A 26,502-nucleotide genomic window follows, 5' to 3' on the forward strand; every position below is an offset into this window, starting at 1 on the left:
TTTTTCCTCTGTTTAAAAATAAAAATCTACAGGCCCAAGGATGCCAGCTTTCATAAAGCCCCTCCAGCACAGACTTTAATTGATTATCACACTCACCCCTACTATAAAGCTTTCTGTCATAAGTATGTTTCGGCTTGGCTCTTAACTGTACTGAAATCCATTACACAGAACCTCATTACAAGTGACATCTAACTAAGATGAGTGAAAAGATTGGCCTCATAAATAGGGTGCAGTATACTATTAGTGACAGAATAGAGTAATCATTATGAATTGTAGTCTTTTTACAAGTTACATCTGACAATGATGGATTTTTTGAGGGCTTCCCCAGATGAAGTGAAGCCTTTTGGGTGCAGCCTTTAGGTGCTCATGGAGTTCTTATTAACTGACACTGTTTATCAGAGATGATTTATATTTTGTTTGTGTAAAGTGTATGGGTGCTTGTCTTGAAATAGGTTATGTTCTTGGGGAGAGGTATAAGATGAGTTAGAGCATAGAAGTCAGTGCATTCTTTCCTAGGTTCCCAAATGGGTTTCATCAATTCTTTTGTGGCAGCTCCCAGAGCTTTGAGTCTGGAGGGGCCTGAGAAGATTGTGATAGTGGTATAGGCAAGGGCCATTTTGAGCCCCGCCAAGGGATGGCAAGAGTTAAAGATAAGGTTTCTGTTCGACACATAAAGGAGCATTCATTCTCGAGCTCCCCTGAATTAAATCATTTCTGTGTCTGTAGTGGATTGAAAAATACCAGAAAGGCAAATGATAAAGAGTGAGCTGGAAAGATGTTCAGGGGTAAAAACCTGTGCAGATTTGCAAGTGTTAAATTGAAGAGGAGTTTTAGAAGACAAAAAGCAGTTATTTTCCTTGAGCCTTGGATTTGGTGTGAACCCTAGAGTGTTTAGAAAAGGCATGCGACTCAGGCGTATGTTTCTCCTATGAGGCAAGGATGTTTTACAAAGGACTAAAGGGAGACTGCTGAGAGGAAAATAGCCAGCTTTAGATAAAGCACTGTAACAAAGACTTGTAGTTTTATATATCATGGTGTCCATTAAAGCTTAATAGGGAAGAGTGCATTGAACCTAGCTAGGCATATGTTATTCAAGTGAAGGATGAACATTTAAAGGTGTGCAAAAATCAGAAATCGGGAGGACATGATTGTTTAGCCTTTGAAAAGGCTTTACAGGGAAGATTTTGTTTTCATCTCCCATGGATCACAATGCAAGGTAGAGGAGTGAAAGCTGCAAATGTTTGGAGCATATCAATGCAGGAATCCCAGGGGGTTAAAAGCACTGTAGTAAAATAAAAGTGGTCTGCTTCTAAATGTGTTCTATTTTATACACACACACACACACACACACACACACACACACAAATGAGAGGCTGACAAAGGGAGTGATTCTGATACTTTCTCCAATATGATCGATTGGCAAGTCCAAAAATTCTTTAAGATGTGTTTGGCTACAGATTTTGAATTTCAAGCAGAATAAGCAAGCCTGGTTTTTCAAGCTCAAAATCATGGCTGTTGAAAATGAAAAGGGGGAAGGAAATCTCTTCACTTTTTATGAGAGCTAGAGCCAAGCTGGTAAACAGTTTCCCTTTCCATTCTTTTGGCAGTAGAAGGGTTAATGTTTAAAGGGGAAAAATGAATTATTCAGTGTTTAGCTTATCGCTCCCGCATTTTACTTTCAGTTCTTTGGTGTTCTGGAACTTGCAGGGAAAGGGAGAATAAGAGGAGTCAGCTGAGGGGAGTGAGGGGTTGTGATAATTTGCACACACATCCCTGTCATTGTTCTGCCTGAAGAGACAGGGCTGGGTTCAAGGCCACATGTGCTCCTGTCATCATTCACGTTTCTGCTCCAAGTGCAATACGGAGTGTCAGCTCTCCATCTGTCTTTGCCTGGCAAACGCACACGCCTAGTATCCTGCCTCCAGCTACGCTGCCACAGCCAGTTCTGATGGCTCTCCCCGCTTCCCTATGTTCGTTCATTCCAGGACAGGAGGAGCTGAGCCCTAAGTAAGCTTGCTTTTTAGGGGAGAGAGCCATTTACTGTGTGGTAGACTTGATTCGAGGATGCCTGGTGAGTTTACACTATTCCGATCTTCTGCTTGCTTCTTTGGTTTCTTAAATAGGGAGAGCACTTTTTGTTGTTTTTGTGCATAAGAATGCATTCTGCATTATGTGGGCAAGGCTTTTTTGCTCCTTTCCTGGTTGGGGGAAGAAACGAGGTGGAGGTTGGGATAGGGTTGGAGCGGACAGGGGAACTTACTTTAAAAGATCTGAAAGTGGTATCGGGTGCAGAAACTGGAGGGAGGAAAAAAAACAGGGATAGTGGTGGGCCATCCTGTTTGTGGGTGCAGTTTTCTCGAGGGGTATAATTTAAACCAGGAGAATTATTGCTTCTGTTCCGGCTTTCATGACTGTCAGCTGTACCTTTGTATCTGCAAACATTTCATCTGGAGAGACAATTTAAGATTATGGCAGAGCCCAGGGAATGATTTCTTTGGGAAGCTGTTTGTGCCCTGGAAAGTGAAGCGAGCTTGGTACAACAACAGATTCAGCCTTCCCCTAAAACGCAGTTCTTAGATACCATTGGCCCAATCACTGAAATAAGTTTTTTCTTTTTTTTTTAAACCCTGTAAATACTGCTGAATATGTGAAACTGTTGTGGAACTGGAAATTTAGTATATGTCAATTTCCTGGGGAAAATATTATCTTTGGATCCAAGACCATTACCCTAATTGCTGCCAGTGAAAACACCACTTCTCCACAAGGCTGGATTGCTTGAGGTTTTAGTGAGAAGTCTGACCAGGGAATGGTTTGTGTCTGCTGTTTTTGTAAGGACTTGAAAAGAGCCAGATTAAAACGGCCTATCTCCAGATAGGAACAGACAGGGACAGATAGAGATCCTACACCTGGCTGATTCTTGTGGATTATTGGGGTAGGACAGGCAGGAGAGGCCACGCTTGGTCACCGGGTCTGGACACCTCACAGATGGTGTTTTGAAACATAATCTACCGGCTTTCTGCAACCAAAGTTGTGTATAGGTATTGCCAGTTGTTTGAGGAATGTTTTCCCTCTTGGGTGTGTGTTAATAATGCCGTCCTGTTTGTCACCGGTGGAACTGAAAGGTTGCAATTGCTTCTCTTCAGACTTTTGTTTCCTAGCTTTGTATTTATTTCAGAATTTTTATGAGTAGGCTGTGGCCAATTTAATTGGCATGGAAAATGACTAGTCTTTGAAAGGTCATTTTAACCCTGTAAGCTCTAAACTTGATTTGAATGTGTTATACTGAGAGATGTGATCTGTTTTAGGTGCATGATCTTTGATCAGGGGTGAAAAAGAGCATATGTCTTAGATCAAATTCAACAGCTGTTTTGCTTCATCAGTTTACGATTTAGCTGGGTTCTGATTTTTAACGTTCTCATACTTGAGTTATTTTTGAGGGTTCTCTATTGTTCTCAAGGAATGCGTATTGTTTTAAATCGGTCATATTAAAGGAAGTTGGTTAGGACCTGTTACTCTAAAATAAGATTGTGGCTTTGAATTTAATCCACTTAGAGTTGCATGAAACTGTAAATGATGTAAATAAGGGGTGACGACATATTTAAGGACCTCATAGTATCTTTAAGCACATACCTAGTTCACTGGTAAATTCTGAATATCTGATTGCTCTTCAAGTGGTGCCTTGGAGTGAGGTTCCACAGTGTATTTTTCTCCTCAGAGAAAAAAGTGAACTATGAGTGCTAAGAAACCTTGCTCTTGGATTCAGAGAATACACTAACAGCTGTGACTGGGAGCATGTGCCAGCATGGAGATACTTGAGCAGAACTGACACTCGGCTATTTTTGACACCCATCTGCAATTTTTTAACTGTCCTGTAGGATAGAACTAACTCCCAATCTGTTCACAGCATATTTCAGCCCTTTAATATTTTTTAAAATGGGCAATATTAGCCATCTGGGGCAGATTTTGTATTTTAAAGTAAGCACATTATGTGCCAAAGATTAAAAGGCTGTGTTTTTTATGTAATCTGATATTATGTCATAGCATCTTTTTGTTTGATTAAGGATTTCTATTTCAAAGAATCTTTTTCGTAGTTCAGGTGTCACAACTAATTTCAGTTTGCTAAAACCTGATGCAAGAAATATTAGATTGAGGCACTTTTGAACAGAAATGAGAATCCATAGAAACAGATGTCCGCAAACTAAATTATTCAAAGAGCAGTCAGTGTTACAATAAATGTGACTGACTTTTAATCCTTTCATGTTGGCAGGTCAAAGCTAGAGTGAAAGGTTTGCTTGTTAAACTTCATTTAGGAAATGCAGATCTTTCCTCTCCTAGATAAAGCAAATCAACCAGAAAAGGCAAATATGGAGAGACATGTTTTCTGAGCGATGAAGTTAGCTCATTTTCTAAAGATAACTGGACTGAGTTAGTTTGATCTTCAGGCATTTTGGGCTGGCCCCATCTTTTGGTCCTGAATAGGAAAATGTGTAACTTCTAGCTTTGGGGATGTTGTTGATTTTTGGAATAGGAATTTACTCCAAACTTTATTTACGAGACATTTACACATCTATCAGTCTTTGAATAGAATTATCAAAGAACAGATGTTGGCGTACAAAATACTTCATTATAGCCCATGGCGGTATTCAGGACTGTTTCCTTAAAAGGACAATAAGTGATCACAGTCACTGTAGCCCAGATATAATGCTGTTCTTTCAGAAGATGGCCTAGTATTAGGTCAGACCACCCTTCTTTACTCCTGCTCTCCAGATGTGCCTGGAACTTTTTTTTTTAAGTTCAAGTTTCAAAAAAATGGGTTTGTTTTCAAAATCTGGTTTTACTTAAGACATCTCCATCCTGGAGTGCATTTCATAAATTGCCCACATATTTTTCTGAGCAGAGAACTTAACTGGCTGTAATTTTTAACACATGGCCACATCATGTGATATTTTCAAAACACTTGCACATAGCTTTACGAAGGTCCCAGCAGAAATGATCCATCATCTTACAGCCAACCCATTTTTTAACAGCATATCTGCATTTTCCATTTAGTAGAGCTATATATTATTAGCTTACATTTTTGGGTAGTAAAACAGTGCATTGCTGATTGTAAAACATGGACTTTATTATCTGCTGAAAATTGATTTGGCATTTATAGCCACTGTGTACTAGCCTGTTTTTCTGTTTTTAACATTAGTGTTCACAAGTGATGATTTGTTTAAAGAGGAGAAATGAAATTTCCATGGACAGGCAACTGCTAGTGTCCTTGGTAACCGAACATTTGGTTAATCCACCTGTTTTTTTATTTTTTTAATAGATGTTACCAAGTACTGTTGTACAGCAAACATATTCACAACTGTTCATTAGAGAACTTGTTTTGTTCTGACAGACAGTTGCATTACCTTTCTATTAATCTAACTCTGCACTTGGCAAAAAAAAATAAAGCCTTCTGCCAACTGTGTAGGTACAATACTGTGGAAACTGGTACCATTTGATTCAGGGGTCAATGTCTAAGACCCCGTTTGTCACAAACAATGCCATTCTCTTCTATTGGTGGGGAGGTCGAAAGTATACAAAAGCATACCTTCTTTCTCCTTTATATTCACCAGGAAACCAGCTGAACTTTCAGGTCTGCAACATATAGGAAATTCCAGAAGAATGTCATGGATTATTATTAACATGTGAATAATCAAAGAAGTTTTTCTGTATTTTCAGGAGCAGTTGTAGCTTAGGTGACTATTGCATTGTGGCAATGATTTATCTTTATCATATTTAAGAATCTCACAAAATGGCCCATTCTACATTTTAAACATCTTCATTAATAAAACCAGGTAATAGAATATGCTGTATCTTTCCCAAACATAGTTATACTTGAATCATTGAGGCCAGCAAATTGTAGCTACCTATCTTCCCAGTCATTCAGATTTCTCCTAGTTCTTCTGACTTAGCTAGAAAATTATTACATTGAAGTTGGTTACATTTTGTTGGTTTTTGTACTTTTTTGCTCCATTTCTGGATATCCATTGTCATTAACTTTGCTATTCTTTCATAGTATGGGTAAGGTAAGTGATGAGCCCATCACTTTATCATTTGCAATATTGTAGTCGCTAAAAGAGTGAGTCATTAGCTTAAATAACTCATATGACTCAGACGTTTAGAACAATAGACTTTCACACCTGACCATGGGATGGGTTCGTCTGTCTGAATTTTTCAAGCAGCTGCTTGCATTAATTAATATTAATGCAAATGTACATGCTAAGAACGTCTAACAATTATCTTTTTAAACACACAAAGATCCAATTACTAGGTGCTAGAAATTTCCTTTGAAATCTTAAAGGAAAAGCATATAGTAAATATATCGGGGCCCAGAATAATTTTCTGAAGAAAGAGTTCATTTGAGGGGAAAAAAATAAAATAAAATGAAGGCCACAGCTAAATTTGAACTGTGGCATTTAATATAGTATAATATAAGGGGAAAAAATTGCATTCGTTGTATTAATGAATAGGGAAGGAAAGGGACGGTGGAATTCATCTTCTCTAAGAAGGAGAATAAGTAGGGAAATACAGACTCTTCTTCTTTAGGGCAAGCTTTTATAATATTGGGAATTCTTTAAAAAACACAATACCGTATCAAGTAAAAGACACTGGAGCAGAGAACCAGCAGCCTGAGCTACAGAGTATCTAGGGAGAAATGTTCCTCCTGGATTGTGTGTTTTAAATGGTGTTAGATACTTTTCCTAGTTGATCTCCATTTCACATTTTCACGATACCCTGTTTAAATAGTGCATATGATACGGAAATAATTCTCACTGATGTTTGTGATATTTTTTCATGCTACAATATAATATCCTCCAGCAAACTGATAATGTTTTGAAAGACCCATTGAAATCATTTCTTGTTGACACTGCCTTGGTGGTTCTTCGAAAAAGTGAATTCTCATTAGGTATGGTGAACTGGAAGGAAACTAATTTCTATAAAAGGATCAGACAGCTGAGGAAGCAAAATAGGTACATAATTTGTGGTTGGGTAGGCCAATCCACTTCATATGGTTTGGTACTAAAGGGAGAGTCTAAAGTCTGGATGACTTAGATGCATTGTGATTTACATCTCAGTGAAGACTTTTGGGTATCTTTTGCTAAGGCTAGATATTCCTGTAACTTTCATTATTCGAACTCTTATCCCATTCCTGGGAAATCGGACAACTTAGTGGAAAGAGCAAAGGACTGTGAGTCAGCAGACCTGTTTTTTAATCACCCCTGCCACTTGTCTGCTCTATAACTTTGGACAGGCCATTTGACTTTTCTGTGCCTCAGTTTCCTCCACTGTAAAAGTAGGGATCAAATACTGATTATCCCTCCCCATTAGACTGGGAGCTCCATGAGAGATAGGAACTGTGCCCAGTCTTCTTAAGATGAATCCATCCCAACATTTAATACAGTGCTTGGCACATAGTAAGTGCTTAACGAATACCTCTATTATTCTTATGCATTACAATATTCATTCATTCATTCATTTATTCAATCGTATTTATTGAGTGATTACTGTGTGTAGAGGACTGTACTAAGCTCTTAGGAGAGTACAGTACAGCAATAGAGATGATCCCTGCCCACAACAAGCTCACAGTCTGGCGGTGGAGCGGGGAATGATAATGATTATTATTTTTTACCTTCAATAATATTTCATGTCAGATAAAAGACATCTGGAAAAATGTATCTTCTAAAGGCACCAAGGCATAAATTTTGGAGGAGGACATAAGTCCAAGTAATTAGTCAGTCAGTCAATCATTTATTGAGCATTTACTGTGGGTAGAGCACTGTAATAAGTGCTTGAGAGAACATAATATAACATTCCCTGCCCACAGTGAGCTTGCAGTCTGGGAGGAGGCAGACATTAATATAAGTAAATAAATGAATTACACATATGTACATAAGTGCCGTAGGGCTGGGAGCAGGGATGAATAATGGCAGCAAGTCAGGGTGACACAAAAGGGAGTTGAAGAACAGGAAAAGAGGGCCGAGTCAGTAAAGGCACCTTGAAGGAGATGTGCCTTCAGTAAAGCTTTGAAGGCCAGGAGAGTAATTGCCTGTTGGACTGAAGGCATTGTAGGCCAGAGGCAGGACATGGACAAGAGGTCAGGGTTGAGATAGACGAGCTTGAGGTATAGTGAAAAGGTGGATGTAACCACTGGTGGTTCTTAAGGAGTGGGGAAACATGGCCTGTACATTTTTGTAGAAAAATGTTCCTTTCAAATAATGATCTTTTCAAATAGTCCTTCCAAGTTTGGTGGACTCTGGCTGCACTTGAATCCAGGACATTAAGATGCATGTGGCAATACAGGAGTCACACAGTACATTCAGCCCAGCACAGTAATGTCATAAGCACAATTTTGCAGAAGTTTGCTGAGTACACCTGAACCTACAACATATCACTGGGGAGGGGTGGGAAACTCTAAAGCCATCATGATCCCTTCCAAGAGCACCCATCTGCTGTGTGACCTTGGGCAAGTCACTTCACTTTTCCGTGGCTCAGATGCCTAATCTGTAAAATGGGGATTGCGATTGTGAGCCCCAAATGGGACAAATCAATTTGCTGGTGTCCACCTCAGCTCTTAGTATAGTGTCTGCCACATAGCAAGCGCTTAACAAATACCATCATTATTTGTGTGAACATGGATGCTGCTAATGAGTCTCTGAACTCTGCAGCAGGAGCCAAGGCAGAGGAAAGCTGGGCACTGAAAGTAAAAACACTGGACATAAAGTCAGCTGGTGCCATAACTGTAATGGCCAGGAAGTATACCAGCTGAAACCACGCTGTCTGATATAAAACCAAATCAGTGTCCACCCTTGCTTCCAAGCCTAACACACTGGAGAATCTTCACAGGAAGGAAAAAAGTGATCTAACCTCTCAGACTCTGAAAGATCTGAGTGCCTTGGCCTCTAAAATGATTTGTTTGAAGAGATTGAACCATCTCAGTTCTCTTGGCCAGTAGTGAAGATGCTTATTTAAAAATTTAATTTGAGGTAACTTGTGTAATTTTTTTCCTTCAGCCCTTCCTGTATCCTTAGCCTTCTTTGTTCAAGCTACCCTAACAGTGAAATATAAAAGGGCTGATAGAAGGAGGGTACCAATGTCCAGCTCTGAAACAGAAAGAGATGCACTAAGCCTTCATTTTGGTCTATCGTATATTTATTCTCACTGCCTTCATAGTTAAGACATTTAATTTTAAAAAGAGACTGTCAGAAATACTTAAGAGGGGGAATGCCAACTTCTCAGTTACCTAAAGTTTCATCTGGATTTTTAAATTATTGAATGATTGCTTTGATATGGTTGGAAAAATAAAATTCAGAGAGCAGTATCCTCATCAACTTCAATAGTATTTATAGTCTGTTGGTCTAGAGCACTGTTAACGAACACTTGGGAGAATGCAAAATAAATAGAAGTTATAATCCTTGTCCTCAAGAATCTTGCAGTCTAGCAGAGCAAGCACTCAAACCCCTTTGTTGATTTGTACGAGGGTGGTATGGTGTTTTTCCATTTCCAGAAACTTTGGCTGAAGTCATAGTCAGGAAGTAAAAACTCTTAAGGAATGAAAGACACAGAGAGGTGAAACTGTATTTACTGCTATTTGAATTTAATTTTTTAGTTAGCATGTTCAATTGTATTTTGAAATATATTTGGTAAGTCACAGGATTTGAGGACTCTTCCGGCCTTTTATTTCTTCCTAGGGTTAAAAACATCAGGACATGCATTGGCTTTTACAGAATTAATGAATAGACATCACAAACTGGTTTTTCTCCTCACTGAATGCTCTACTGGCCAAGTCTACTTAATTTGTACCTGAACCCCTTCTGAGATATTTTGACATCTTTGCTGGGGGAAGAGGTAGAGACGTGAGATGAGGGGAGAAATATTGGCCTGTATACAGTTTAAAGAAAAAAAGCCAAACCTCAAAATGTTAACACCTTGAGTTTAATACACTTGTTTTAAAAAGAGAAGGGAAGAAACAATTTTTAATGACCTGCTCCTTCCTGTTGAGAGTCAAGGAAAGCACTTAGTAAAATGTTACCTTTCATTTAATTCAATAAATATCCTGAAAACAGGCTCCTCTTTGGACAGTGGGCCACCCTGAGTTGGAGAAAACTTGGCTACTGCCTCCACCTTAACCCCTGGCTGTTCTGGTGGTTACTCCTATCAGCAAATTGATCAATGGCATTTTTTGAGCACTTACTGTGTGCAGAGCACTGTAAGGAGCACTTGTGAGGGTACAATACAAGGAAGTTGACAGATACAATCCCTGCCCTCAAGGAGCTTTCAATCTAGTAGGGGAGAACGACTTTAAAATAAATTTCATTCGTTCATTCAATCATATTTATTGAGTGCTTACTGTGTGCAGAACACTGTACTAAGCACTTGGTTAGAACTAGGGGAATACAAATTACAGATAGGGGAAGAAGCAGAGTATGAGGATATGAATGTAGTTGCTGTGAGACTGGGGGTGGATGAGTATAACAGTCCTTAAGGAGTACAGATCCAAGTGCACAGGTGATGCAGAAGGGATGGGGTATAGGGTGAAGAAAAGAGCCCTGATTAAGGCATCACTTCAGTCCCGTAGTGGCAACCATATTTGGGAGGTCTAGAAGCGGCAGTGCCATATTTCTCCGAACATTTCATTCAATCATATTTATTGAGCACTTACTGTATGCATAGCACTGTCCTAAGCGCTTGGGAGTGCACAGTGTAACAATAAACAGACATATTCCCTGTCTACAACAAGTTTACACTCCATCCAATTCACCACTCTTCAAAAGACCTTCAATGATTAGTAATAATATTTGTGGTATTTAAGTGCTTATTACGTACCAGGCACCATGTGAAGCGCTGGGGTGGATAGAAGCAAAGCAGGTTGGATACCGTCCCTGTCCCACATGGGGTTCACAGTCTTAACCCTCATTTTACAGATGAAGTAACTGAGGCATAGAGAAGTGAAGCGACTTGCCTGGTCACACCGCCGACAGGTGATGCATCCAGGATTTGAACCCAGGTCTTTTTCACTCCGAGGCCTGTGCTGTATCCACTAGGCCATGTTACTTCTCATTCCTAGCTGTCAAGCAGACACTCTTCTCCATTGGCTTAGAACACTCCATCAGATCTGCCTCTTCGACTTCTGCACTCCTCAGTTCGCCCATTTTCCTCCTCTCAAGCTCATTTTCTCCCTTTGACTCATTATCGACTCTCCCACCTCTGACCCCTCACTGCACAGTCTGAAACTACCTCCTGCTTCGATTCTGTCAGACCACATCACTTCTCATTTTTAAAGCCCTTCTGAAATCCCCACCTCATCAAGGAAGGCTTCCCTGGTTAATTCCTCTTCTCCCCAGGTCATATCGCTGAATTAACAGTGCAGTACTCTTGTCCCACCTTCACACCCATGTCCTCACAAGTACCCCATTCACCTTTTGCTCCTCAATACAATTATTCTGCATCTGTCTCCCTTGCTACACTGTAAGCTCCTTGAGGACAGGGAGAGAACACAATAATAATAATAATAATCACAGTATTAAGCACTTACTCTGTGCCAAGCGCGGTACTAAGCGCTGGGGTAGATATAAGCAAAGTGAGTTGGAGACAGTCCCTGTCCCACGTGGGGCTCACAATTTCAATCCCCATTTTACAGATGAGGTAACTGGCACAGAGAAGTGAAGCGACTTGCCCAAAGTCACACAGCTCACAAATGGCGGAGCTGGGGTTTGAACCCATGACCTCTGACTCCAAAGCCCGTGCTCTTTCCACTGAGCCACGCTGCTTCGTGACACCCCCTTCTCTATACATACTGCTTCTCTGTTGTATTCTACCAAACACTTAATGCAGTGTTCTGCACATTGTAGGTGCTCAATAAATTCTGTTTGACGGTTTCGAGGACTGGAATGGGAATAGTGGTGGCTATATTTAGGGGGCTTCAATGTGACTTCCCCCTCTATATGGCATCCTGAGGTGCTATTGCACTCTGAAACTATTCCTGCCTGAGAGTGGCTGTTTGAAAGCCTTGTACAGTGCATCATGAATATCCTAAGTTGTATAACTTCTCTAACCCAGACAGTACAGATTTTATATAAAATAACATCACTGATTTATTGATCTGTTTGAAATTATTTGCATAGTTGCTTCCACTACTGATCTTGGCTTGCCTCACTCTGACGGCTGCAAGAAATTTCTTAATTCTTCAAGATGACCATGCCATCGTAAATTTTCTCCTTATTTTTTTTATGGTATATAAGTGCTAACTATGTGCCAAGAACTGAACTAAGCACTGTGGTGGATACAAGATATTCAGGTTGGACACAGACAGTGTCCCGCATGGGGCTCACAATCCCCATTGTACAGATAAGGTAACTGAGGCACAGAAAAGTGAAGTGACTTCCCCAAGGTCACAGAGCAGACAAGTGACTCAGCCAGAATTAGAACCCAGGTCCTTTGACTTCCAGCCCCATGCTCTTTCTACTTGGCAACACTGCTTCTTATGTAAACATTATCTAACCGTACTCAGTTTGCCTACTTGATAATGATAAAATTTTGATGCTTTTCAGGATGTTTTCTCTAGTTAGCTTTCCAGAGGTATGTAGTTCTTTCCTGTTTACAGTATCTTTGGTATTGTCATCAGATTTTTCTCCTGTATCCTGTATTGCTTTGAATACCTTATTTGACTTTTAGTTCAATTTACCCAAAACCTTATCATTCAAGCCAGTTTTATTTTTCATGGCTGGTAGTAAATGTGAATGTTTTCTATTCTTTGGTTTGTCTTCAGTCTCAATCAAAAATGTTGTCTTCTCTCACAAAGCAAAAGCAGTATCCTCAACTGTTTTTGACTGACTACACCATACCACCCAAAGGCTAATAATAAAGGCTATGAGAGTGCCTGTCGTACCACATTTTTTCTTTACTTTTTCTCCTCCTGTCTCCAATGAATTTGGTGGAATTCTGATTCTTCTAATGTGGATAGTTGCCAGACCGGGACTTCATGAGTTCTACGTCAACCTCCAGTCTGAGCTGATATCCACCCCATTTTTAGATAAAAGCTTAGTGGTGAGTAGCCTGTGTTTTTGATTTCCTTCCCAGTACCACCTTCTTTCTAAGAAACAACTCTGCAGGTGATCACCCAGTATCTTAGTGTATGGTTTGACCCAAAACCTTCTGAAATACAGTGGAAGCATATTTTCATCCAATGCTTAGCACCTACAGATTTCTTATTACACACTAGGTGCCCTTATTTTTGTATATAAGTACTTTTCTCTTCTTATTGAAGCTTTTCAGAATTTTTTTCCTCAGTTCCACTCCCATATACTCCACTGGGAGAAACCAGCTGGCTGTTTTGGCTCTTGAGAACAGCAGATTGGGTCTCTTGGTGTGGAAAGGAAATATTCCTGTGTGACCAAAATTGTGAATGCATCCCTCTTTATGGAGCCCATATAGTTGCGGTGCCTTTCATGTTTAATTTGAGTCAATTTCTTTCAGGTTTTTCGACTTTTTGCAAAGTTGAACTTTGAGGAGCTGGTTGTTAGTAAAAGGAAGGGTGGCAGTGTTCTGAACAAAATCAGGGGAATTTGTTCAGGGTGGAGTGAAAGTGGTCCAAGATTTTATATAATTTGATTGTGAAGTTTTGGGGTTGCCTTTATCTTTCCATCCTTCATTTGTCTTGTTGTATTGAAGGTAGAAAATGTGTTGTGATGAATAATCCAGTGAGGATGTTTGCTAAGTGGAAATCAAAATAACTTCACTGTCATTATCCTAAATAACTGCATCATAAATAAATCCTTTGCTTTAGAAGTCATCTACATTAAACCACAATTATGTACAGTGAGTCTTAGATATATTCCAACTACATAATGCAGTTACAGAAGTAAGAGGCATACATACTGAAGTTAAATAGATGACAGTGGACCTTTAAGAAGAATGTTAGCCAGTTTACATGATTTATCAAATTGTATTGAGCCAGAGTTTCTATTTCAGTGCACTGACATTAAACACTATTGAAGTGGCAGAAAATGGTATATTATGGACTGGCCAAAATGTGTTTGTTTTTTTCCTGTCAGCACATAACCATGTACAGCGATTTGAGATTTCTTTAATGCAGTGATCTACTTTTCCATTATGTTTTGTGTGTGAGAGTGCTTGGGAAATAGCAATCATTGCCACTGAATATATCTCACTCCATTCTAATCACTCCCACCCAGTGCCATATCCCTAGATTTCAGGAAATCCAACTCTCCTTTTACTCATGTATGCAGTCAGCAAATTATTTGTCATCCAGCATTTCCTTTTGCTATAGAAAAGTAATTCAAATGACCTGGCTTTATTTTAACAGTGAAGAGTCCTCTGGATGTAAATCCTTTTTAGGGAAAAAAAAATGTTATCCACAGAGACACTAAGAGAAAAAGATCTTATTGGGCATGAATATAGAAATTGGGTATGGAAATAAGTTCAAGAGAAATAAAAAGCACTTTATTGTCAGTTACTGATCTACAAAGCAGAGGACTTGGGTAGTGAAATGCTTTTGACACATTCAAATATCAAGCACTTAGCACAGACCATTGCACCCAGTAGGTGCTTAGCAAATACTATTACTGCATCTAATTTTCTGAACAGCAGAATATTTTTGAAATAGCAATTTTATTTAGGCTGGATAAAACCTGTAAGCAGGGCCAGAAAACAGGAAAAGGAATTAATGCTCTGAGAAGCACCTGGCCAATTGGAAAAGCATGGGCCTGGGAATCAGAGGATCTGTGTTCTAATCCTGGCTCTGCCACCTGCCTCTTTTTTCTTTTAAATTTTGGTGTGTGTTAAGTGCTTACTACATGTTAGACACTTATATGCACTGTGGAAGATACAAATTAGTTAGGTTGGACATTGTCCCTGTCCCACCTGAGGCTCACAGTCTGCTGTGAGATCTTGGCCAGTCACTGAACTTCTTGCTGCCTCAGTTCTTTCATCTGCAAAATGGGGATTCAAAACCTATTCTCCCTCCTACTTAGGTTGTGAGCCTCATGTGGGATCTGATAACTGTGTATCTACCTCAGAGCTTAGAACAGTGTCTGGCACATAGTAAGCATTTAATACCACACTTGCTATTATTATTCTCCCAAGTTCTTAGTACAGTGTTCTGCACACAATAAGCACTGATTGACTGGGCTCCAGAGGCTTAGCAGACTGTAGTGGCACAGAAGCACAATCCAGTCCCAGAGGTTCGATGCCATCAGCTCTGTGTTGTCACAGGCCATGGTAAATCCCACCACTGAGTCCCAGAGAGGCAGGGGAATGGTCTTCCTAGACTCTTCTGATCCTGGGACAGTGCTGCTGGAGTATCAGTATCAGCAGCTTTGATTGGGTAAGGGATGTAGAGGACAAAGGAGGAGAGATGATGCCTTCAATTGACTAACTTCTAGTCTAAAATGGTGGGGAAGAAGAGTAGACATTAACAGACACGTAATAGTTAAAAGAGCATAAGAATGGATGTAAATTGTAAATAAGTCAACTACTAAACAGATAAATACAGGAGAACTGATGGGGTTGGTGGTGTCAATTAATGATATTTATTGTGCACTTAAGTGTGTTTGGAGCCCTGTACTAAGTACTTGGAAGAGTATAATGTAACAGATTTGGTAGACACATTCCATGCCCACAGTGATGGGGGAGAGAAGGAGTCTAGAGGGGAAGCAGACAGTACAAAGAAATAAATTACTCATGTCTGGGTGGAATAAATATCAAGTGCTTAAGGGGTACAGATCCCCTTGAAGTAGATGTGACCTTAAAAAGGCTTTGAAGGTGGGGAGAGTAGTGGTCTGGAGTATATGAAGGGGAAGGGCATTCCAGGCTAGAGGGAGGATTTGGGAAAAGGGTCACTGGCGAGATAGATGAGCTTGAGGTACAGTGAGTAAGCTGGCACTAGAGGAACAAAGTGTGTGGGCCAGGCTGTAGTGGGAGATTAGTGAAGTAAAGTGGTGGTGGGGGCAGGGGTGGGGGGGCAAGGTGATTCAGTGGTAAGGAGTTTCTGTTTGATGTAGAGGTGTATGGGCAACAAATGGAGTTTCTTGAGTAGTGGGAGACATGGACTGAGCAATTTATTTAGAAAAGACTGGTCAGGTGCCACCTCCAGAGACTGTTTCCATATAGAGGAAGTACTGCCAGCCCCTCTCTGCCCCAGAATATATCTGTTTCCCAGAAAGAAACACACCCACACATATCTTACCTTGCGGCTTTCCTACTACAACCCAGCATGCTCACTTTACTCCTGTAACACAAGCTTACTGTACTGCATCTCATCTATCTCATCACCAATGTCTTGCCTGTGTCTTGCCTCTAACCTGGAACTCCCTCCCTCTTCGTATCCAACAGGCAATCATTTTTCCCAACTTCAAAGCCCAATTTAAAACACCTCTCCTCCAAGAAGCCTTCCCTGACTAAGCCCTCATTTACTCTTCTCCCACTCCAGTTTGCATTGCCCTTGCACTGAAATTTGCACTTTATTCACAACCCACATCAACCCCACAGCACTTGTGTACATCTCCAAAATTAACTTTAATGTCTGTATCCTCCCTAGACTGTAAGGTCACTGAGAACAAGGAAGATTGATTGAAAGCCTGGAAGTAGTGAGAATATGCTTAGCCCCATGTTTGTGGAACATTCGTTCATTCATTTAATCATATTTATTGAGTGCTTACTGTGTGTAGAGCACTGTACTAAATGCTTGGAAAGTACAGTAAAGCAATAAAGAAGGACAACCCCTGCAACAGGCATGGTCCTGCATTGGTTTCCAACCTGTCTGAAAACCAGCCCGTTGGTTTTGGAAAGTCACAGTGCCTGTTTTTATTTTTGAATTCTGAGGAGTTTATTCTATGCTTATTTCCTCTTTTGCATACTACAGAGGGAAGAAAAAAAGGCACTGAGACAGTGTTTGTGTAAAGCATATTTGTTATGAGATATATCACATTTTCTCCTTTGTAAAGACATCTTAATTTATAATAATAATAATAATTGCGGTATTTGTTAAGCACTTATTGTGTGCCAGGCACTGCTTGAAGCGGTGGGGTGGTTACAAGCAAATCAGGTTGTACATGGTCTCTGTCCCATATGGGGCTGAGAGTCTCAATCCTCATTTTACAGATGAAGTAACAGAGGCACAGTGAAGTGACTTTCCCAAGGTCTCTCGACAGACAAGTGGTGGAGTCAGGATTAGAACTCTTGACCTTCAGACTCCTAAGCCCATGCTCTATCCACTACACCATGCTGCTTCTCTAATAAACCCCTCCATTTTCCTTCCACCTTTACTATCCCTCTACCTAAACAACCTTCTCCCAAATCTGTTTATCTGCTTGTTAATGGTGTCTAGTCCAACGACCCGGGCAAATCAGAGGGACATGCCTTTGGAAAAGAGAGGGACGAGTCATCATCATAAGTGTTGGGGAGGTGGCCTAGGAGAACTTGTGGGAGAAGATACTGGTAAACAGGAAAAAAATCCAGACTGGGAATACCTGATTGGGCTGGGCCCTTCCAGAGCCAGGATTTGTGGACTCTCCTGTTGCTCCTTCCTGAAGAAACCTCAGAAAGTAACCTCCCCAGTCAGGTTGCTACTCCTCAGCAGGAGTAGTAGAATGGATATTGATTGGTCAGAAATTTCTGATGCATGTGAAGAATTTTCTAGTAATAATAATACTAGTTGTTAAGCACTTACTCTGTGCCAAGCACTGTACTAAGCACTATGGTAAAGAGTAGATAATTAGGTTAGACACAGTCCCCGACCCACATGGGACTCACAGACTAAAAAGAAGAGAGTATGATTTAATCCCCATTTTATAGATGTAGAAACTGAGACTTGGAAATTAAGTGACTTGCCCAGCATTACACAGCAGGTGAATTGCAGAGAGGGGATCAGAACCCAGGTTCTCTGATTCCCAGGCTCATGCTCTATCTACTAGACCATGTTGCTTCCCCAAGTAGGAGGAGAACAGTATGATTTAAAAAAGAACTCAGCATCCTTACTGGTTTAATGCAATGAATGTTGTAGAATATTTTTTAATGAACTCTATTCCTCATTCTCTCTAGAGACTGTATAGTCAGACCTGAATTCCTTTATAGTCTCAGCTTTACTTAAAAGTTCGGTCACCTGAGCCTTAGAAAAATAACCATCTCTTTTCCCTCCCATTCATCACCAGAAGTATGAATCCAAAGAAGTGTTCTTTTGATTCTTTCAGCATAATTAAGAAGACTTTCTAATAGCTCCTTAGAAACATTGTTTCCTGATGTTTCATGTATCTTATATTATCTTTCCTTGGTAACCCTTGAGTAAGCACAGCTTGCCATGTTTTGTGGCCTTTGACTCGTGTGATAAAATAGATTGAAAGGATTCTTGGCACCACCTGGTGAAGATGAGCAACCCCGGAGGACTGAATGTGCTTTGAGAACAAGCGATTGAATGCTAAGAAATGTGGAAGTCTAGAGACATAGGCAGAGGGTTAAAAAAAAAAAGAGCATGAACATTAATACATCTTCTTGAGGTTTGATGGGACATGTACTGCCTACTGTTCCATCTGGTGCTTATGATAGCATGGCATATTAGCATGCTGCAAGTTCATAATGTATTCAGAAGAAGAAAGCCTTCCTTGCATACCAATTGAAGCGTCCCTTCTCTCTGTGCCGTCTTTGAATTTCAATGATGTTTATGCCTTCTAAGCCATGACTGAACTGAGCATTTCCGCTCTGAGGGATAACATTGGTGGCTTGTGTGGGAGATTTTTCTCTCTTCTTCCTCACTCCTCCTCTTTTCTTTCAGAATTCAAAAGTATTTTGGAGGACGGTTTAAAATTATTAATAAAGAGCTTTACTACCTTTATTGTTCCATTTAGAGTACTATAGTGTTTAGAGAAAATTACAAAAAGGCTTTCCTCTGTTCTCCATCCACCCCACCTCTGCCCGTTCATTCATTCATTCATTTGTATTTATTCATTCATTCAATCGTATTTATTGAGTGCTTACTGTGTGCAGAGCACTGTAGTAAGAGCTTGGCAACATATAGAGACGGTCCCTACCCAACAATGGGCTCACAGTTTAGAAGGGGCAGACAGGCAACAAAACAAAAATGAACACACACACTTACACACACACACACTCACTGATTCTTTCTCTCCCTCTCATTCTTTTGGTGTATTCTGACAACTGATCTTTGGGTAGATTAACCTACAGCATTAATATATGACCTTTATAGAACAATTAGAAAGGGAATTACTCAGATCTGCTTGACTCTTTCTTATAATAAATTAAGTTCCTAATTAGTCTGTTGAAACTTTACCATGCAAAATAATGTTATACATTTGCAGTCCTATTCCTTTAAATAATGCTTTCTTTCTATGTCAGAGTCTAGAGATAAATTTAAGGAAAGTGAGGACCAGATTCACATTTTAGGTAATTCCACTATCTATAATGCTCAAAATACCCCAGCTCTTAGGCTTGTTCTGATTCACAAGGGAAGTTGTCTTCAGTAATTTTTTAGAGCTATTTTAAAAACAAACCTCATATCCCTTTTCACTTTTATGCTGTGAGGTTTTGCATTAGACAACCTAATGGTACATGTTGGAGGAAGCCAAAACTGTGGTATAATAAGGGAAATTTGCCAGGAATAAATGAAATCTTTGAAGAAGCAGTTATGATACGTAAATCAATGTCTTGACCCTGTTAATTGACTACATTTGGTGCTATTAAAACATTTCTAAGAGTAAGGTTTTAATTTTTATGTTAATGAATTTTAAGCAGCAGCTACCAGAAGTAGTTTGTAGGAACGTCCTCTCTAGTTTTATTCGGATAACACTTCTTTTTTTCCCCCCTTCTTAAAGTATTAGAATTAGATGCTTGGAACTCTGGAGTATATTCAGGCTTTCCTAGCCCATGGTAGGTCGGGGGGCAAGGGAGTGTATGTGTGTGTTTTAAGAAAACAATTCCACAACTACTTTCACTTAGCTATGTAAAGTGATTAACCTATTAATCAAAGTGGAGAAGAGATGTGGGCAAGGTTTTCAGTTGGGACTCATCCTTCAGTAGAAATTCACATTACCATGGTCTCTGACACTATTTTAATTACCAATTCCTGTTTACAAAATGCAAAATTAGATTTTGAGATTAAGTAACAACCCCTGGCCGAGTTTGGTGTGAGTATTCATTATATTTCTCTTCCTAGTCAGTTCGCTAGGTTTTATGTCTTTCACCCAGGGAAACATTTAGGAAGGCAAGGAGCACTGACTAGAAATGTGGAGGAGGTGGTGTGGGTAATTCATGCAAGTTTAGTCAGCACTTACAAGATTCTTGAAATGTTTCTTGATGTCCTACAGAACTGTTAACATCTGCACATCTTGTGAGAGGAGTTGCATTTATTACAGCTGTATGCCAGCTAGAATATAGGGAGGAGGAGGAGGAGCTGGAGGGATGTTAGTGGGGGAAGGGAAGAGGGGATCTTTGTTAAGAATGAAGCAGCTGGCTTTTAGTAACCAACATTTATCATTTTCTTTAGTTACATACCCAGACTAAGCTCCAGTTGGGCTCTTTACAGCAGCATCCCTTAGCTGTGACAGGTTTGCAAGGATCCCAAATAATTCAGCCAAGAGTTGTCTCCCTGTAAAACAGTCTCTGCGAATTAAAAAGAAGAAAAACAGGGACATCAGATGAGATAACGTGCCTCATTAATATGAGTCGGGTCAAGCATGACACCTGCATCATGCATCAAAACTTGTCAGCGGTGCTGTCACATCTGAGATAGAGAGGGAACTGTAGACAGTGGAAAAAAAAAACAAAACAAAAACAAGAAACCAAATAGGAACTGAAGCGCATTATTGCCAACATTTCCTCGGGACTACGAGGCAAATCTTGCCACAGTTATCTGATTTTTGTTGTTATTACTAGTTAGTTCCAAAAATGCTCCCTAATCCCCTTATTTTGCAGAGAGAATTAAAGGTGGTATCACTGGCCGTGGCTGTATTAAAATCGGGGGGCTGCAGTTTAGGTGTTCTCTATGAATTGATTTTAGGGGGTTTCTTAAATCACTGGGCATGCGGCTACTGGAGAAGCAGCGTGGTTCAGAGGAAAGAGCATGGGCTTGGGAGACAGAGGTCATGGGTTCGAATCCTGGCTCTGCCACTTAGCTGTGTGATTTTGGGCAAGTCACTTAACTTCTCTGTGCCTTAGTCCCCTCAACTGAAAAATGGGGATTAAGACTGTGAGCCTCATGTGGGATAACCTGATTACCTTGCATCCTCCCCTGCATTTAGAACAGTGCTTGGCACATACTAAGCACCTAACAAATGCCATTATTATTATTATTATTATTATTTATTGTTGTATTTTACTTTACAAGCTCTTAGTACAGTGCTCTGCACACAGTAAGTGCTCAATATATACAATTAAATGAATGTTTAAAGAACACTGAATTCCCCTTACTGGGGAGGCAGCAGGTCTAGAGGATAGAACACAGAGGATAGAGCACCAGCCTGGGAGTCAAAAGGACTTGGGTTCTAATCCTGGCTCTGGCACGTATCTGCTGTGTGACCTTGGGCAAGTCATTTATCTTCTCTGTGCCTCTGTTGCCTCATCTGTAAAACATTAGACTGTGAGCTCCATGTGGAACAGGGACCATGTCCAACCTGATTAGCTTGTATCTTCCCCACAATGCTTGGGATAGTGCTTGACAGAATAGTAAGCACTTAACAAATACCATTATCTGAAGAAACATTTCCCAGGCCTCTTTCCTTGTAATCTTGAAACGTGTCATATGTGAGGCACTATCCAATCGAAACCAGATTGCAGTCTGCTGTTCTTTATGTCTGATATCAGTAGGCATTAATGTGTGACCTATATTTTGATCTCACCAAAATCTGGGCTCAGTGACTGTAACAAAAGGGACACACATATAATGTTCTGTCTCATTGTTATCCTAAATGAAGTTTGAAAGCTTACCTGGAGCATGTTTGAAGACATCCCTCTTTGATTATAGGTGCTTAAATGTATTAGATGGTCACTATAACTTCGAAAAGACTGAGCAATACCAGATCTCAGGAATTTCCCTGGCAAGCAGCATTACTGAAGCATGCAGTTTAGGGGATGAAATCTGACTTCCATTCAAACAGACCCTAATCACTCTCAAATCACATTACAGTATTAAATGGGATTTATGTAGAAGCCCTTTTCCTGTTCAATTTAGAGAAAACTTGCTTATTCCTAGAAACCTTAGTGTGACACTTAAGGAATTTAGTCTGAATTAGGACTCCTTAAGGGACAGAAGATTTAATGAGGTTTTATCGTTTGTTCCCTCAGATTATTCATTGTAGAATAGCCTTTTATTGAAAAGAGTCGTCTCCCTCTGGTGGCCAAAATAACCATTTTGTTCCCATGGATGGTATGTCTCATTATTTTCCTCAGAGAAAAGGTTGCCATTGCCATTCTCAATTAGCTTGTGTTGAATACCGCAGTGTGAAGAGTACAAATAATGAGAGTATATTCCCTAGATATAGTCTTTGATCTTTTCTCTTCAAGGTTTTGACTTTCTAGTCATTGCATTTAACCTTCTATAATATTGAAGGTTTCACTCTGCCATCAGCAAACAAGGTAGCCAGTTTCCGTAGCCACTCACTCCATGTCCTCCTTTGCCATCAAGCCCTTCCAAGTTCCTCCAGGTCAATGTGTGGGACTGATGGAATAGTTCTAGTTTAAGCATGCAGTACTCAGCACGCAGTAAGCATTAATAAATGCCATTGATTGATTCACTCTAAGATGTTTTTGTCATTGAGCCCATCCAGCATGTTCTTGGTCCGATTCCGGGATGGGGTAAGGGGGAGTACGAATGTATTAGGTGTAGTGCTTATCTGTCTCATTTCATTTGAGACTTTGCTCACGCTTCACCTCTTCCCTTTTAGGGTTTCACTTGTCTTTTGGTGTGTTTTGGATCCTTTATGGCAAATAGCAGAGACAAGTTCTTTCCTTCTTCATGGTCAGCTCATCTTCCAGAAGGTTCTGAAAATGATCCGCACTGTTTTCCTTCATCTGCATTCACCCTCATCTGTGGTAGCTTTACTTATTTTGTACATTAGTTGGATGTAGTTTTTTCTCTTCCTGATTTCTTCCCTTTCTTCAGAAACAGATCCTTCAGGGAGTACCAATTGTAGAACACCATTTGATCTTTTCCATCACTGGCCCAACTACTTGCAATTGCATCTGGAATAGTCACATTTTCCTCTCTGATTCTACTGACTCATTTCCAGATGTAAGGTGGTTTCCAATTACATTTGTTGGATAATGATTCTAGGACGACCAAGGTGGTCAGCAACAGCGCTACGAAAAAACTGGGCCCCAAAGGCATGTGAAATCACCTTCTTTTGCAGGTAAAATGTGTCATTAGGATGGCAGTTTTGCAGAAGTCCACCTAGTTCCTCCCAAATCTGCTCAACCCTCAAGGGTTTCTCTGAAGTATCTTGTTCCTCCTCACTCTCCTAATTGCTCCATAGCACTGTTCTACCCTCCCAAGTCCCCTTGAACACCACCTCCACTTCTGGACCTCAGAACCAGGAAGGCTAGCACTGAAAATATAAATACTCAAAATAAATTCATCTAGTGTCGCATCTGTACCAGGCAGGAAGTAGACTAGCTGAAGACCAGACTGTCCAGGATAAAACTGGACACCTGACCACCATTAAGCATTGCTGTAAATAGTCTCAGCAGTTTTACTTCTTCCTGAGTAGATTTATACAGAGTGGGTATTCAGCATCATTTTTCCTGCCTGGGCATTTTCTGTATCTTTCATCAAATATGGCCCAATCAACCTCTTCCTCGCCCACTCCTAGACGACCCACCATTGTGATTTGGAGAATAGCTGAAGGAGAGCAACTCACCCATCCATCCATCAGGACTGGATTTCTTAGTTGGGGGTTCTAGATCCTTGCTCTTCCTAACTCCCCCTCCTATCCTTTTAACAGTGTAACTCATGGTTGTGTTTTAAAACCAACCCCTCTACAGAAAATAAGGCAAATGAAGGAGGACTTGACTTTACAATGCTTAGAATCTTGAGCTAGTGATGCCCTTGAGTGACGTGGGGTGGAGTGCATTGGCTGTTGATTTTTTCAATTGTTTTTTTCTGAATGTATCCATCCACCTTCTCTGGATCTATCTTCTAGATCAAGAGCAACTGTTATTTGGTACTCTTCCAAGCACTTAGTACAGTGCTCTACACACAGCAAGTGCTCAATAAATATGGTTGGAGAGCACTGGGAGCACCTTTCATTTTCTCTGAGGACTTTTTAGGTGGGATTTGTGACTTTGTAAGCATTGTTGGTATGACTTCTCCTATGATGTGTTCTGGGTTTACTCCTGGCTCAGTGATTTACCATTAATTTTTTTTTTAAGAGTGAAGGAGCTGTTGTAGAATTCTGTATTTGCTTTGTCCAGTTGTTCCTGTACTTTTTTTTCCATTTTGAAATCACAGATGGCTTTTTAAAAAATGATATTTGTTATGCACTTACTATGTAACAATAATAATAGTAATAATGGAATTTAAGTGCTTATTATGTGCCAGACACTGCACTAAGTGATAGAGTGGGTCCAAGCAATTCAGGTTGGACACAGTCACTGACCCATATGGAGCTCACAGTTTCAATCCCCATTTTACATATGAGGTAGCTGAGGCAAAGAGAAGTTATGTGACTTGCCCAAGGTCACACAACAGACAAGTGGCGGAGCCAGGATTAGAACCCATGATCTTCTGACTCTCAGATCCATGGTCTATCCACTACACCATGCTGCCAAGCACCATTCTAAGCACTGGAATAGACACAAGCTAATCAGGTTGGACACAGTCCATGTCTCACATTTGACTCACAGTTTTAATCCTCATTTTACAGATGAGGTAACTGAGGCACAGAGAAATTATGTGACTTGCCCAAGGTCACACAGCGGACAAGTGGTGGAGCCGAGATTAGAACACAGGCCCTTCTGACTCGCGGCCCATGCTTTATCCATTGGACCTTGTTTTATCTTTTATCTGACTTTTCAAGCTCTCCTTCCTTTCTGTTACTATTTTCAACTTCTCTTTGGACTCGGTAATCTTTTCTTATCTATTTTCTAAATGTCCTTTCATTCCTCATCAATTTCTCCTTAAGCTTTCATGAGTAGACACTGTGCAAGGCCATCACTTGCACAGCCTCTCCTTGACATTTGTTTCTTTCTTGGTGCTACTTGAACTTTGGCTTTATTTGCTGAGGAGTTTTTTCTTTTCTTTTTTGTGAAAGAAATATATCATGATCACAACACATCAAAATAGTACAAATTGAGTCTCAGAATTATGAAATGTGATGCTGTGAGGAAGCAGAATTCCTTGGCAAACACTCTTTTGCTAAGCTGGTGATTCTAGGTTGTCTTCTAAGTGCTATCAGTCATATCACTTTAGGCCCTGGTGGTTTTTGGTGGCTTAAAGTGGTGCATTTCAGGGAGACAACTTAAGACTTGGAGTCAGGAGACCCTGATTCTAACTCAGATTCTGTCACAGGATTTCTTTGTGACTTTGAGCAAGTCACTTACCCACCTGGGCCTCAGTTTTCTCTAAGCCTCATTAACCTTATCTGTAAAATGGGGATAAATATCAGCTCTGTCTCTTTCTTAAACTGTGAGCACCATGTGGCAGAGAGACTGTGTGGAATTTGACCATCCTGTAGATATATCAGTGCATGCACATTGTAGTGCTTCATAAAACTGATTACCATTATTAAATGATACGTTAGTATCTTGGTGGAACATTAAGCAGTACGGTTGACAGAGATTCTTCTCATTTACAGCAGCATAAAGGTTGACTGGCTTTGAGTGGCTCCTTCTGCACATTTCCAGATTGACTGTTGCCATTGTTCTTTTTGGAATAGTATATTTCCAGTGAATGACAGCTTGCCTCTGCCAAAGTAACCAGTTGGACTTATTGCACACTTTGGTGTCCTTTTCCAAATATGCCAGTGAAGCACTCTTGTTCCTGCTTTTTGTCTTTTATTAACATTAAATTCCCTTTTATGTGGTTTATGTTGACCTTGTTTGAAAAACATCTTTGTCTTCCTCATATTTTTCAGCCTCCTTATCCTCTGCCTTTTCTACTGGGTTGTATTGTTTTTAAGGTACTGTGGTGTTAATTGTACAAGAGAAACTTTTCTACACTAAATGAGTAAGGCAAGTGGGGTGCTCTACCAGCAAGCTCACATCCTTCCTCAATTTTAGTACCATTGTTCTCTGCTTTACTCAGGAACAGGTAATCACTGTTGTCCCACTACTCAGCACAGTGGATCTGTAGTTGTATTTTTAATTTTTGCATCTCACTACACAAGTCAGGATTTTTTGCTTTAATTTAGTTTTTTTTAAATACATATATAATTCATTGAAGAAAGAGATTGAAGGCTGTGATTTGCTATATTTACACAATTTATTGATCCCTGTGGCCTTTTCCTTTTT

General features: G+C 40.1%; 1 protein-coding gene across 3 annotated transcripts in view; it reads left to right on the forward strand.

The window, feature by feature from the left end:
* Positions 1 to 26,502, forward strand: part of RUNX1T1 (RUNX1 partner transcriptional co-repressor 1) — a 166,837-nt gene that overhangs the window by 38,910 nt on the left and 101,425 nt on the right. Inside the window, exon 1 of one of the 3 annotated variants that reach the window (XM_038745345.1) lies at positions 1,993 to 2,071. The exons of the other annotated variants lie outside the window; for them this stretch is intronic. Within the exon in view, the coding sequence (XP_038601273.1) occupies positions 2,065 to 2,071 (7 nt within the window). The 5' untranslated portion in view covers positions 1,993 to 2,064. Of the gene's footprint in view, positions 1 to 1,992; positions 2,072 to 26,502 lie in introns of those variants that run through there. 3 annotated transcript variants of the gene reach the window in all.

The sequence above is a fragment of the Tachyglossus aculeatus genome, chromosome 4, assembly GCF_015852505.1.
Source record: "Tachyglossus aculeatus isolate mTacAcu1 chromosome 4, mTacAcu1.pri, whole genome shotgun sequence".
NCBI classification, from domain to species: domain Eukaryota; kingdom Metazoa; phylum Chordata; class Mammalia; order Monotremata; family Tachyglossidae; genus Tachyglossus; species Tachyglossus aculeatus.